General features: G+C 47.4%; 1 protein-coding gene across 2 annotated transcripts; it reads left to right on the top strand.

The window, feature by feature from the left end:
* The first annotated feature begins 428 nt into the window (after positions 1-428).
* LOC119129383 (kinesin-like protein KIF1C) lies at positions 429-12,665 on the top strand. 2 transcript variants are annotated; one of them, XM_037262590.1, is made up of 27 exons: positions 429-717; positions 2,953-3,064; positions 3,150-3,226; positions 3,295-3,373; positions 3,435-3,535; positions 3,717-3,782; positions 3,845-4,023; positions 4,164-4,275; positions 4,344-4,421; positions 4,489-4,554; positions 4,648-4,723; positions 5,038-5,116; positions 5,175-5,323; positions 6,562-6,761; positions 6,862-6,941; positions 7,007-7,082; positions 7,200-7,279; positions 7,358-7,452; positions 7,958-8,041; positions 8,107-8,287; positions 8,373-8,445; positions 8,530-8,628; positions 8,705-8,866; positions 9,111-9,380; positions 9,548-9,661; positions 9,739-9,931; positions 10,113-12,665. In XM_037262590.1, exons 2-27 carry the CDS (start codon positions 2,959-2,961, stop codon positions 10,799-10,801), a joined length of 3,564 nt encoding a protein of 1,187 aa, XP_037118485.1. In that variant the 5' UTR covers positions 429-717; positions 2,953-2,958; the 3' UTR covers positions 10,802-12,665. The 2 variants fall into 2 exon arrangements, with proteins under 2 accessions (XP_037118485.1, XP_037118484.1); XM_037262589.1 differs by having other exon boundaries at positions 4,645-4,723.
* Positions 12,666-12,728: the final 63 nt, after the last annotated feature.

The following is a 12,728-nucleotide window of genomic DNA, read 5'->3' as shown; positions in this document are numbered from 1 at the left end:
TAAGCCTGTCTCGTTTCTTGGTGAACATTTAGGTCTACTATGCTACAGTATATTAATGTTGGTCATGATGGATGAGTGAGGAAGGACTAACGCACCTAATGCTTTTTTCCCAAATGTTTCTTAACAAATATTAAACAAGTTAAAAGCTGCTAGTGGCTCTTTGGTAGGGTGTTTGGGAGTGAATTTACTGGGGTAGACTCAAAAGTTGAATCAATTTTGCAGGAAAAGTGCGTAGTTGGCATAAATTATTGCCACTCGCAGGATGGCACCCCCGTACAATTCTATCCAAATGTGATGTAGCCTTTCAGAATAAGAGCTAGCCATTCCGGTTCTGGCAGTAACTCGACTCCTCCTGGATATTGGGCGGGCCCACGCGGGTCTCGAGGCGCTGCGTCGTGAACGCGCTCGCCAGCTCAGGCCACGGCTCAGGCACGCACCCGCCGCGCGGCCACGCCACCGGCCAGGCTCTCTCTCCCCCACCCCCCCACCCCCGTCTCCTTCCTGTTGTTCCAACTCCATTTTCCCATCTCAAAAGTCCACCTTGGCCGCTGTCTACCGCGGCGACACCGCGCGGAACAGCGGCGGAGCGCCAAAGGTCGCCGGCGACCACAGACGCCGCCGCCGGCCGGGTCTCGATACGGCCGAGTCCTCCGAATCTTCCGCTCGACCGGCCCGCAACTTTTCCAGCGGTCACTGTGACGTCTGCTCCGTCACGCCGTAAGTCCTTCAAACTTTTTCTATTGCCCGGCGTGTGCGAGCGTGACGTGAGCGCTCCTCGCCAACTTAATGACGGTGTGTCCCGATACCGTCAGGCCGGGAGCGGAAGCAGCGCGCCGTGGCTTCCGGACATGGTGGTCGCGTGAGGCGATCGCGACACTTCTCCCCCACTACGACACACACACATACACCCGTCAGGTAGAATTGAGTTGGATGACGTCACAGACGGTCTTTGTTATGTAAGCGTGTTATTAACAAATTAGTTTGCATGTCTGCCTCGCATTTCTGAGGTTTGAGATTCGAATCTCGACTGCGACCTTTCTGTGTGAAGTTTCCCTGTGACATTGCCTCTTACATTTCCATTTGTATTCATTGAAGTCATGAAATTATCCATTGGCGAGTGTCAACACTTGTTTGTTTACATGCACCCTGCGACCGACCAGTCCGCCTCAGTCAGCCAGGTTGATCTCCTGCTGACCTGTGACCCCAATGAGCGTTCGACTTCGATGCTATAAGCCTGGATTAATTTCAATATTTGAACACGTTGCGTGTCGTTTTGCTTCAATTAGCATGGCGGCTCGGATGTTGGAATTTGGGCTTCGGCCTTCCTGTGTGGAGCTTGCGTGTATATTGTGTGGCTACTTCCTCCCACATTCCAAAGACATACATGATGTGCTGGCTATAAAGTGCCACTAACTTGCGATGGATCTTTTGATCAGGGGTCACCAACATTTTTGAAGCTGAGAGCAACTTTTTCTCTACTGATTAGGACAAATTGCTATCAATTAGATCAACACTTTTGAAATCACAAATTTGCTCAAATTAACTTTAATCATATGTTACAATTATTATTGCTATAATTACAGCTGTGGATGAAATCGGTTGACTCAGCTAAATCATCCACAACTAATTGGCAAACGCAAATTGCGCTCATTCGGAATATGCCATTGTTTTTTTCTCTAGCACATAGGTTTTTCATAAAAATAAAAATAATATAAGCACTACGAGAGATGTGCAATACTGCGTAGCGTGTCGAGCTTTATTCTAATCTAAGGTATCCATACTCGTGGAAGCTGCCGATACTACAGACCGATACCTAAGACAATAAAAAACCTTGAGTAAGTCTTCCTCAGCGGTAGTTGGCACCACACTGCAGCAATATGACGTATGGGTTCATCATCATATGCTTCAGAAAGATTTTTGTTCACAGTCTTATGTCATTGTGTTAAAGGACACATTTTATATATCAAAAGTACAAGAGGTGTATTGAGAATCCCTAATAATAACAAAATAGGTAACACGGTAATATATTCCAAAATATTAATGGATTAAGAGTCCGCAACAAGTGGATTTTTTTTTTTTCAAAACCATCAGACTATAGGTATAAATTACAAAAATGGTATTGCGCAAGCTTTTATAGGTCAAATTTCAAAATGAAAATATCGGCAGAATCTGATGTGCGTGACAAAAAGAGAAGACATTTTTTAAATCAGCATTGAAAATAAGTTTGGCGACACCTAAAGCCACCAATGATTTAAAATTTGTTGTTGACCAGCGTACTCGATGGAATAATTCTAAAAAGTTAGTTAGTTCATGACAGTCAGTCCTTGTTAAAACATTCCTAGAAATTCACAATGCCCCATCACTCGTGTGCTATTTTTAGAACACTATTCATGTGGGGTCTACCACGTTGGTGATCCCTGCTTTAGATGGACCCGAGATGTTCTCTGAGTCAATCAATATTGACCTATATCTTGTTTACTCGGGGTGTGTTGCCATGGTGACTGCTGGACGCCGCCACAGGACAAAAGCACAGCAAATACGTTCCCCGCTACACCAAAGCGGATTCATCCCGCCGGGTGGCCGCTACACTCAAGTTGTTGCTAAAGTTAGCGTGCGTGGCTAAAGTGGGGCTCGCTCGGCATCTCAACAATTTGTGGTCGCATGTGTGTGCAAAAGTGTATTTTTAGCTCCATGTTGTTGTGACAGGGCTGATCTCCACCACTTGTATTGTCACTGATCAATACACACGCAAATGCACGCGCAAGAATGTCACCAGGTAACTCCGGGGGCCCGAGGCCAGGGCGTGGGAAGCGCCACGTCGACCAGACTCCGAGGTAGCAATCAAGCGAGGTGGCGAGAGAGTGGGGGGGGGGAATGAGGAAAAAGCTGCGCTCAAAGAAATCCATTTCGAGGACAACCTTTAACCTTTGTCTTTGGTTCTTTGAAAGGTAGGCTGAAATGGCGGGTGCGTCGGTCAAGGTGGCGGTGCGCGTCCGCCCGTTCAACGCCAGAGAAACGGGCCGCAACGCCAAGTGTGTCATCCAGATGCAGGGCAACACTACCTGTAAGACACACACACACACACACACACACACACACACACACACACACACATGCGTGCACACTCAACTTTGTGTTGTCCTTCTCAGGCATCGTCAACCCCAAGCAGCCCAAAGATGCGGCCAAGAACTTCACTTTTGACCACTCTTATTGGTCGCATACCACGGTAATGTCACCAACACACACACACACACGATTACACAACTTTGACCGAGTGTGTGTGTGCGCACTCAGCCCGATGAGCCGACCTTTGCGAGCCAGCGACAAGTGTACCAAGACATCGGCGAGGAGATGCTGCTGCACGCCTTCGAAGGTGACCCATAACGACGACATGGCGGCAAAAAGTAGGTGCTCACCTTTTTTGTCTGCCTCAGGTTACAACGTGTGCATTTTTGCGTACGGACAAACCGGGGCGGGGAAGAGCTACACCATGATGGGAAAGCAGGAGACGGGGCAGGAAGGCATCATTCCACAGGTAGGTCAACACATACTTGATTTTTTTTTTTTTCGGTCTTAAATACTTTCTGCAGATTTACTGTTCTGGATTTTGTCAGAACTGAACAAAGTTTAATTGAAATGTTATGTCTCAAAATGACTTGTGGTATCGGTTGCTTGATATCGGTGATTACTTAAGATTTAATTGCGCCAACATTCAGCTGTGCGAGGACTTGTTCCAGAGGACGGGGGGCAACACGGATCCCGACCTGACCTATTCAGTGGAGGTAACCCCCATCTCGCCACACACTCGGAACCAAGCACCCAGCTGACAACGATCCCGCCGCAGGTGTCCTACATGGAGATCTACTGCGAGCGTGTTCGAGATCTGTTGAACCCAAAGTCCCAGGAGACCCTGCGGGTGAGGGAGCACCCCATCCTGGGACCCTACGTGGAGGATCTGTCCAAACTGGCCGTGACCGGATTCCCTGACATTCACGATCTGATGGTTGCCGGTAACAAAGCCAGGTCCGTTTTTTGCACCGCTGGAGACGTTCCGCTATACACATTAAATATTTTTTCCATAACCTTGAAGTGTCACTTAAAGGTCGACACGTTGGCTTGCATTTTGAGACATTTTCATTGATTGTGTCCGATGGGACCGACAGAACGGTGGCGGCCACCAACATGAATGAGACGTCGTCGCGCTCGCACGCCGTCTTCACCATCGTCTTCAGCCAGCGGCGCCGAGATCTCCTGACCCAGCTGGACACGGAAAAGGTGAGCGCCGCGTGCGACTGGGCGCACACACACGCACACTTGACACATGCGCGTCTGCGTCTTCTCAGGTCAGCAAGATCAGTTTAGTTGACCTGGCGGGAAGTGAACGCGCTGACTCCTCAGGAGCCAAAGGCACCCGACTCAAGGTAGGAAAACACTTTTTTATTTTTTTTATTTAACATTTGGAGAGTTACTGTGACATTTTATATGCAGGAAGGAGCAAACATCAACAAATCTCTCACCACACTGGGAAAAGTCATCTCTGCTCTGGCCGACATGGTACGAACCTCCCTCCATTCCAACTTTTTTTTGTAGTTCCTCCGCTTTGTTTTCTTCTTTATCTTGCCCTAATTGGTTTTGATGGTGCAGCAGAGCAGCAAGAAAAGGAAAAGCGACTTTATACCCTACAGAGACTCGGTGCTGACCTGGCTCCTCAAAGAGAACCTGGGTGAGAACGTCACCGTCTGTGAATCAATTATTTCTGTCATTTATTTTTAAGAAAGGAAAATAAAAACCGACTACACAAATGATTAAATGAAAATGTATTGCATTTAAAGTTCAAAACAAATTAAGATTAAATGCAAATGTATTGAACTTGAAAATTCAAAGCAACTGAACTGTATTTGGCTTTTTTAACTGAGCGTAAAATCAAATCATGAATTGTCTTAAAAAAAAACAAATAAATGATACTAATAAAGCAATCAGTCCCTTTTATTTTATTGCTAATCGAAAATCAAATTTTCCTTCCATGCACGATTTCAGGCGGAAACTCTCGCACGGCTATGATCGCCGCTCTCAGTCCTGCCGACATTAACTACGAAGAAACCCTCAGCACTTTGAGGTGAGGGCATCTTCGCGCCTCCTACCGTGGACATAATCTGACCTGACCGCGTTTGCAGGTATGCCGACCGAGCCAAGCAGATTCGCTGTAACGCCATCATCAACGAAGACCCCAACGCCAAACTGATCCGAGAGCTGAAAGGGGAAGTGGAACGACTGCGGAGCCTCCTCTTCGCTCAGGGCCTGCACGAGCTCATCCACAACCAGGGTATGCTGCATTCCACTGTCGGCGCTTGCCGCATTCCATCATCCCTGCTCACCGCATTCCACACGGCTCGGCTACGCCGCTGCTCCAAATCATGTTCTGTGTGCGCGTGCGTGTGTCATATTGTTCAACATCGGCAAAATCAAACTCCATTTCACTGCGGTCCACAAATTTCCCTCAGACGGTCGCTATGATGAGTAAATAATTTCATTAATATTATCTTGTATATCTTCTACAGAGGTAGCTTGACATATGAGTTTCATTTTGGGATCTCCAAACTTTTTCCATGCAGCGCCCCAGACAGGGACAAAATGCTAAACAGTTGAATGTGCAAAGCAAAATGTGATTAGGTTTAGTTATAATTAACATTAATAATGTATACACTAATAACATTGAAAATACATTCCATTTTGAGGGCTTATTTCAATTTATAAAAATAATAATAACCAGTCTTTTGTAACATTCCACGTTTTAAAATACTAAATAAAATGTAGTGTATATTGTGACATTATTTTGTGACAATTAAAAAAAATGGCACATCTAATTCATGACAATAATAATGATAATAATAATTTAAAAAATAAAAGTTTTGTCTTCTAATCATCTCTTTAACAAATGTGATGTTGTTAAGGATATTTTTTTATTTTAACTTTGTTACACCGCCACTTTTTAAATCATTATTAGAATATATGGGGGATCAAATGAGAATGTGCAATGGGTCTCAAATAGCCTCCCCAGGCCGGTCTTTGGAAACCCATAATTTAATTCATTCTGGGATTTAAGTTTGTTAATGAATTCACCCATACTGTACACATTATCAAATTTAAAAAAAAAAAAGCACAGATAAGTAAGGCACTATTAAGAGAATACCACTGTGTATTTAAAAAACAAAAATATCTAATCCGAAGTCAGGGAACCACTTATTCAATATTTTACTAGGAAAATGAAATGGTTGTTATCTACAAAAATGAAGAACAATAGCAATTTTAGTCCAGAATTTCTGTCATTTAGCAAGGAACGGAAAACACGTTGTTTTCATGGGCCACAAAAAATTATGTAACAAGCCGGATCTGGCCCCAGGCCGTGAGTTTGAACCATGTTCTTCAAGTACACGTGCGCGCGCATGCTATGTTTGCAGACCGGTATTTACAGATGTGCGCATGCCCGTCAGCCTTGACATTCCAAAAGAAATGTGAACCCAACCCCCCCACCTCGTTCATCTCTCCTCTCGCTCTCTCCAGCCAACAACCATGACTCCTCCTCAGGGGGTGTATCCTCAGCGCTGACTATCACGGCCATTGGGACGGTCGATCCCAAAGACTCCGCCTCTTCAGGTGTGTTTGAACTTAGTGAGTCGGCGGATGTCAATCATCTTCCGGATGGGGAAGACGAGGTTGCCACGGAAACCATCAGTAAAGAGGAGGCAGCTGAGAGACTGCTGGTATGATGATGACGATCATGATGATGATGATAATGATGTCACAGGAGATGCATACACACGCACACACACACTCTTACACTTGTATGTGATTGTGTGGCAGGAGACAGAGAAGATCATGGCTGAGCTCAACGAGACTTGGGAGGAGAAGTTAAGGAAAACGGAATCCATCCGTTTGGAGAGGTGAGCCGAGCTGGTCGGAACATTTCCAGCTTTTTCTTCGCGTGCTAACCGCGCACGTGTGGCAGGGAGGCGCTCTTGGCCGAGATGGGCGTGTCCATTAAAGAAGATGGGGGGACTCTGGGTGTCTTCTCTCCTAAAGGGGTGAGTAACTTTCTTTCTGCGCCCATGGAAATTCATTTCAAAATTGGGTCAAGATTTAGGACTATAATCTGAGTTTTTATTTTGAAAGGCTCACTCTGCCTTTGTGTCTGTGATTAGACTCCACACCTTGTCAACCTGAACGAGGACCCTCTCATGTCCGAGTGCCTCCTTTACTACATTAAGGAAGGGTTCACCAGGTTGGACCTTTTTCTCCTTGTATGCACCTCAAAGATGAGGAGACATTTTAAAGTGTGTTCCGTGTGTGTGTGTGTTAGGGTAGGACAGCAGGACGTGGACATCAAGCTGTCTGGTCACTTCATCAAGGAGATCCACTGTGTGTTTGTGAGTGAGACCAACGAACAAGGAGAAGGTGAGCCTGAGCACAACAGTGTGCATTTGTGTGCGTGTACACGTTTGTGTGACTTTCTCTCTCCTTGTGTGTGTGTGTTTTGTGTCGAAAAGCTGCCAGGAAGTGTGTCAGGTATCGCACTTAGTTGACTTTGTGGCATGTAGTTGTGTGTAGTGGTTGCAAAGTCGTGTCAAGTTTCCAGTCTGTGAAATTGTGGTCATAGAAATTATGCTAAAGAATTTTGAGAGTACAGTGTAGCATCATGTTTACAGATTTGCTTGTTCATTGATTATTTTCAGAACCTTATTGGTTGACGAATTCACAGATTCACCGTTTATGCGCTTCGGCCAAAGTGGTATTCGGTCAGGTCAGGCTTGGCAAATGGCGGGTGATCCCTGGTTTCCCCCCAAAAATCTCATTTCATTTTCATCAATCTTGTTTTGTGTCAATTTTTGATTCATTCCAATGGAAAGTTCCCACGTTTGGAAATTGGAAGCGCCTGACATGTGACACTGCATGTTTGTAGTGGTGGTCACTCTGGAGCCGCTGGTGGGGGCGGAGACTTACGTCAACGGGAAGCAGATCACGGAGGCGGTCGTCCTCAAGCAAGGTGAGCTGGCCACGCGGATGAACGGCACAGAGCGACGCGACCCGCTGACGTCTTTACTCGCCCAGGGAACCGCATCGTGATGGGCAAGAACCACGTGTTTCGCTTCAATCACCCGGAGCAGGCCCGGCTAGAGCGGGAGCGCAGTGTCACGGCCGAGCAGCAGGGGGAGCCAGAGGACTGGACTTACGCTCAGCGGGAGCTCTTGGAGAAACAAGGCATTGACATCAAACTGGACATGGAAAAGAGGTGCGCCTGCCACTGACCTTTTGACCTCATGCCGCAGTCGTGGCTTTGATTGACAGCTGACGAGGGGATGATTGACCCGTTGCAGGCTTCAGGACATGGAGACGCAATACCGCAAGGAAAAGGAGGAGGCCGACTTGCTGCTGGAGCAACAGCGGCTGGTGCGTGCCGTTTCTTCATCATTGTCAGCATCACCTTCACCACACACTTGACTTCAGACCCTTCTTGTGTGTGCTTGTACAAAGTACGCAGACAGCGACAGCGGAGATGATTCCGACAAACGCTCGTGCGAGGAAAGCTGGAGGCTTATCTCCTCCCTCAGAGAAAAACTACCTGCCAACAAGGTACCAGCCGTGTGTGTCGCCTGCAGTGATGCCAGGTTACTAAGTAATGTGTGTAACAACTCATCTCATGCGTCAGGTGCAGTCCATCGTGAAGCGTTGTGGTCTTCCCAGCAGCGGAAAGAGGAGAGAGCCTCAAAGAGTCTATCAGATTCCTCAGAGGAGGCGGATCAGCAAAGACCCCAAGCGCGTCACCATGGAAGATCTTCGCTTGCAAGCTGTCAAAGAGATCTGCTACGAGGTCTTCCTCACTCGCTCGCACAAACACACACAAAACAAAAAGAGTTGCCAGTCACAGCCAAATCTAGACGATCAGCAATTCGCTCTTTGTCGTTATGCTGCTCTTTCTGAAACACCAGAAGATGGCTCCAAAGCACCCGGTAATAGGAAAGCAGTAATTGGTGTCATAGAAGTATTTCCGAGTGGTACATCTCAACTGAGAGAGAAGCTTTGTATGTCATTTTAGCCTGGTCGCTTCTCCTCAGGTCGCGCTGGGAGACTTCCGACACTCGCGGCAGGAGATCGAGGCGCTGGCCATCGTTAAGATGAAGGAGCTGTGCCGCATGTACGCCAAGAAGGACGCCAACGAAAAGGACAGCTGGAAGGCGGTGGCGCAGGACGTGTGCGACACGGTGGGCATCGGGGAAGAGAGGAGCCCCCCGTCGGAGGAGGGAGGAGCAGGAGGAGAGGCCGGCGAAGGAGGAAAAGCCTACGACCTGAAGGCTCACATCAACAAGCTAACGGACATCTTGGAGGTGAGATGAGAAGCTTAGCCGTGTCGGCCATATTGGATGTGAGATCTGGCTTTGAGTGTAACGCGGTTGCGACATCTTCACCTTTGCCACAGCGGCGATTTGGGGGCAAAGCGACTTGTCATATTTGATATTTTTGCTCATGTGACACCACACGATGGCATGTACAGGAAGTGAAGCTGCAAAACAACATGAAGGACGAGGAGATCAAAGCGCTGCGTGACCGAATGATCAAGATGGAGAGCGTCATACCCGTCAAGGTGGAGGGCGCCGCCTCTGAGCAGGTAACACACGGGCGGCGGTGCCTCTATTGGGTGGCGCTGACCCAATCCACTCGACGCTGATCTTCCCTCTCTGGCAGAGCGAGCAGGTTAACAGCGAAGAAGCGGAGGGGCCTCCGCCGAGGGAGGACCGTGTGCAGCGTCTCATGGAGGAGGACCCGGCGTTCAGGAGAGGGCGCCTCCGCTGGCTGAAGCAGGAACAACAGAGGATCGTCAACCTGCAACAGCAGAACATCAGTAAGAAGCTGCGGGGCCTCAACCAAGGCGAACCTGGTGAGAAGAACTCGGAATGCCTCTTTCATGTGCTGCTTACGTTACCCAAGAAACTCAGATTGGTCTTCATTGCTTTGCTAACTTTCGTTATTCTAGGGAGGTTTTTGGAAATAAAGAGAGGCGGGCTTTTCTTGCTAGTCTCTCTTCACTGGTTGTCATTGACACTGATCACCCTCCTCAGGTCAGATTGTGCATCTCCCCGGGACGGGACGCTTCATCCCTCCCCAGGACTGCAAGCTTAAGTTCCCCTTCAAGAGCAACCCTGCGCACCGCTACTCGTGGGGACCGGCCAGTGCCGCCCTGCAGGCGCTGGGTTTAGGAGAGGGGGGGCTCCCGGGGGAAGGAAGGGGAGGAGCCGAGGGAGGTGGGGAAGACGGGACCCCGGTTCCCCCTTTCCAGTCCCCGCCCCCGCGCATTCGCAGCCCTAGCCCGCAACGCGCCTGGCAACAGAGGAGCCACAGCAACCAGCGGCAGCCGCGCTACCGCCGAAACTCATTCGACGGCTCCGCCCATAGCAACGGTAACAACGACGAGCAGCAGCAAAGGGGCGGGGCTCACCAAGGAAGACCAAGGCAGAGGAGGGGGCCGTCACCTGGGCCGGGTGGACACCGGGGGGGAGGTGATGCGGGCTTCCACTACAACCAACATCCTGCCCCTCCTCCTCACCACCATCATCAGCATCTTCATCATCCCTACTACAACCCCCACAATGCACCATTTCCAAACTTCCATCCCGCCCCGCCCCCTCCCGCCCAAATCCTCCTGGGTCCGCCCTTGACCGGTTGGGGCTTCACTACGCCGCCGCCACGAATGAGACGACAGTTCAGTGAGCCGGACCTCAACAACCAGCAAGCCCCCTCTGACCTCTGAACTCTGAGGCCGGATTCGCTACTCCGACATGCTGTATACAGTAAACCCCCGCAATTCACCGGCTGTGGGGACCAGCGGCCGCAAGCCATTGACACTCGCCCTGAAAGGGTTTACAACTGCCTAGTTTGGGAGTTAAAACCACAAACCAGGATCCAAAAACACTAACTACATACATCCAGATGACTTTATTTTATAAGAGCAAACATGTACACACACAAAATCAAACATTGGTTGAAATTACGCCTGATATTTTAGCTTTAACTTTTGTAAACGATTCATTTAGAACAAATTAAATGGTTTCATGTAATCTAATTTCATAGGGTGAAACAAACCAATTATTTCAATTGGTGACAAGTTAGCACATCCGCCCCATAGGTTAGAGATTGAGAGTTTAAATCCGAGCTCTGGCCTTCCCGTGTGGAGTTTGCACATTCTCCCTATTCCTGCGTGGATCTGCTCCTGGTCCTGCAATTTTTTCCCCTGCATGCCAAAAATATGCACATTAGACTCATTGAAGATGCAGAATTATCCCTAGGTTCCAATGTGAGATTCTTCCATCATTCAAAAGTGTTTACATATAGTCTTTTTTTTTTCCGCTTCAACTGAAAGGATTCTTTGCATTCATTTATAAAGCCAACTTAATTATTTTAATTCCAAACGACTTGAAAAGATTGGTTTGCTTCCGTTTAAGTAATGACTTTACATGAAGTTAAATATTTCACGTTCTACTATATTATTTACACGAGTAAAAGCTAAAATATTGTGACGGATTACCTCAATTTTTTTTTTAAGGTTCAAATCTCCGGAACTTCCACTAACAACCACTAACTTAGCTCCGACCCGACTTTGGTGCCACGTGTTACAGAAAGAGTACAAAGTCCGAAAGATGCAAACAGTTGACTTTTGCAACAAATAATGGAGGAGACGCTCCTCGAAAAATAGAAACGAATAGTTGATTTCCTGAGAGGTGTCAGGACTATGCGGGGGATTCTTGGTATGTGTGTGCATGTGTACACTGTTACCACGGAAACAGGTCATGTGCATGCGTGCAAGCTGTTTTGTTGACTTGATGGTGGTCATATGATCACTTGAGCTCCTGTGGCTTACTGCTGTTAGCTTGTTGTTGTTTTGCATTTTTAGCCCAGGACGCTAGATGCCTTATCATGCTAAGGCGTAGAGTAGCATCGGGAAAGCGCTTGAACACACGGACAACATTGTGTACAATTATGAAGATAAACAATATGTACAGAATGGCTTTCAAAGTTAGCAGGTTAGCCGCCTGCTAACCAGTCAAACCAAAGATGCTGACGCGTTTTTTGTGTATGTTGAGATGGACTGCGGGAAATGGAGCAAGTGAGGACGTTAACTGGAAAGTGAAAGGTTGTGGAGTTGTAGAAGAACATTCAACTGTGCTCATGGAATTATGTTTTGGGAGGGAGAAGAAAGTGCATAAGGTGCAGTCATTGTTTTTTTTTTTTTAGGTATTCTTTTTCACCCCACTGTCATGTTAGCCAACGGTGGGCTCAACAAGACCCCGCTGAGCATGATGGGAAATTATGACCATGCCTTTAATGTAAACTTTTTTTTTCATGTGTGTGCTTTCTAACCTCATCCTCACTCATATTCTTCATTTTATGATTATAATAATTGTTATAGTGCATCTTCAAGTGGGGGAATCTTTTGGGTGCTGATTATCAACGTGTGTGTGTGCGCGTGCGTGTGTTTAGAATCACAAGTGAAGGTTATTTTGACTTCTATCCAAGCTTTTGCTTTGTCATCGTCTCTGAACTTTTATTTTGCAGTCTTGAACCCCTACGCCTCAAAAGACTGGAGCCCAATAAACACTACAGCTTCACAACTTTCATGTGTGTGTTTTGTCTAGGTTTTTTTTTTTTTTCAACAACTTGCTACACATTTTGCACCTTTA

Source organism: Syngnathus acus, chromosome 10 (genome assembly GCF_901709675.1).
Source record: "Syngnathus acus chromosome 10, fSynAcu1.2, whole genome shotgun sequence".
Classification (NCBI taxonomy): domain Eukaryota; kingdom Metazoa; phylum Chordata; class Actinopteri; order Syngnathiformes; family Syngnathidae; genus Syngnathus; species Syngnathus acus.
The sequence above is the reverse complement of the archived record's forward strand: the minus strand, read 5'-3'. Positions and strand labels throughout refer to the sequence as shown.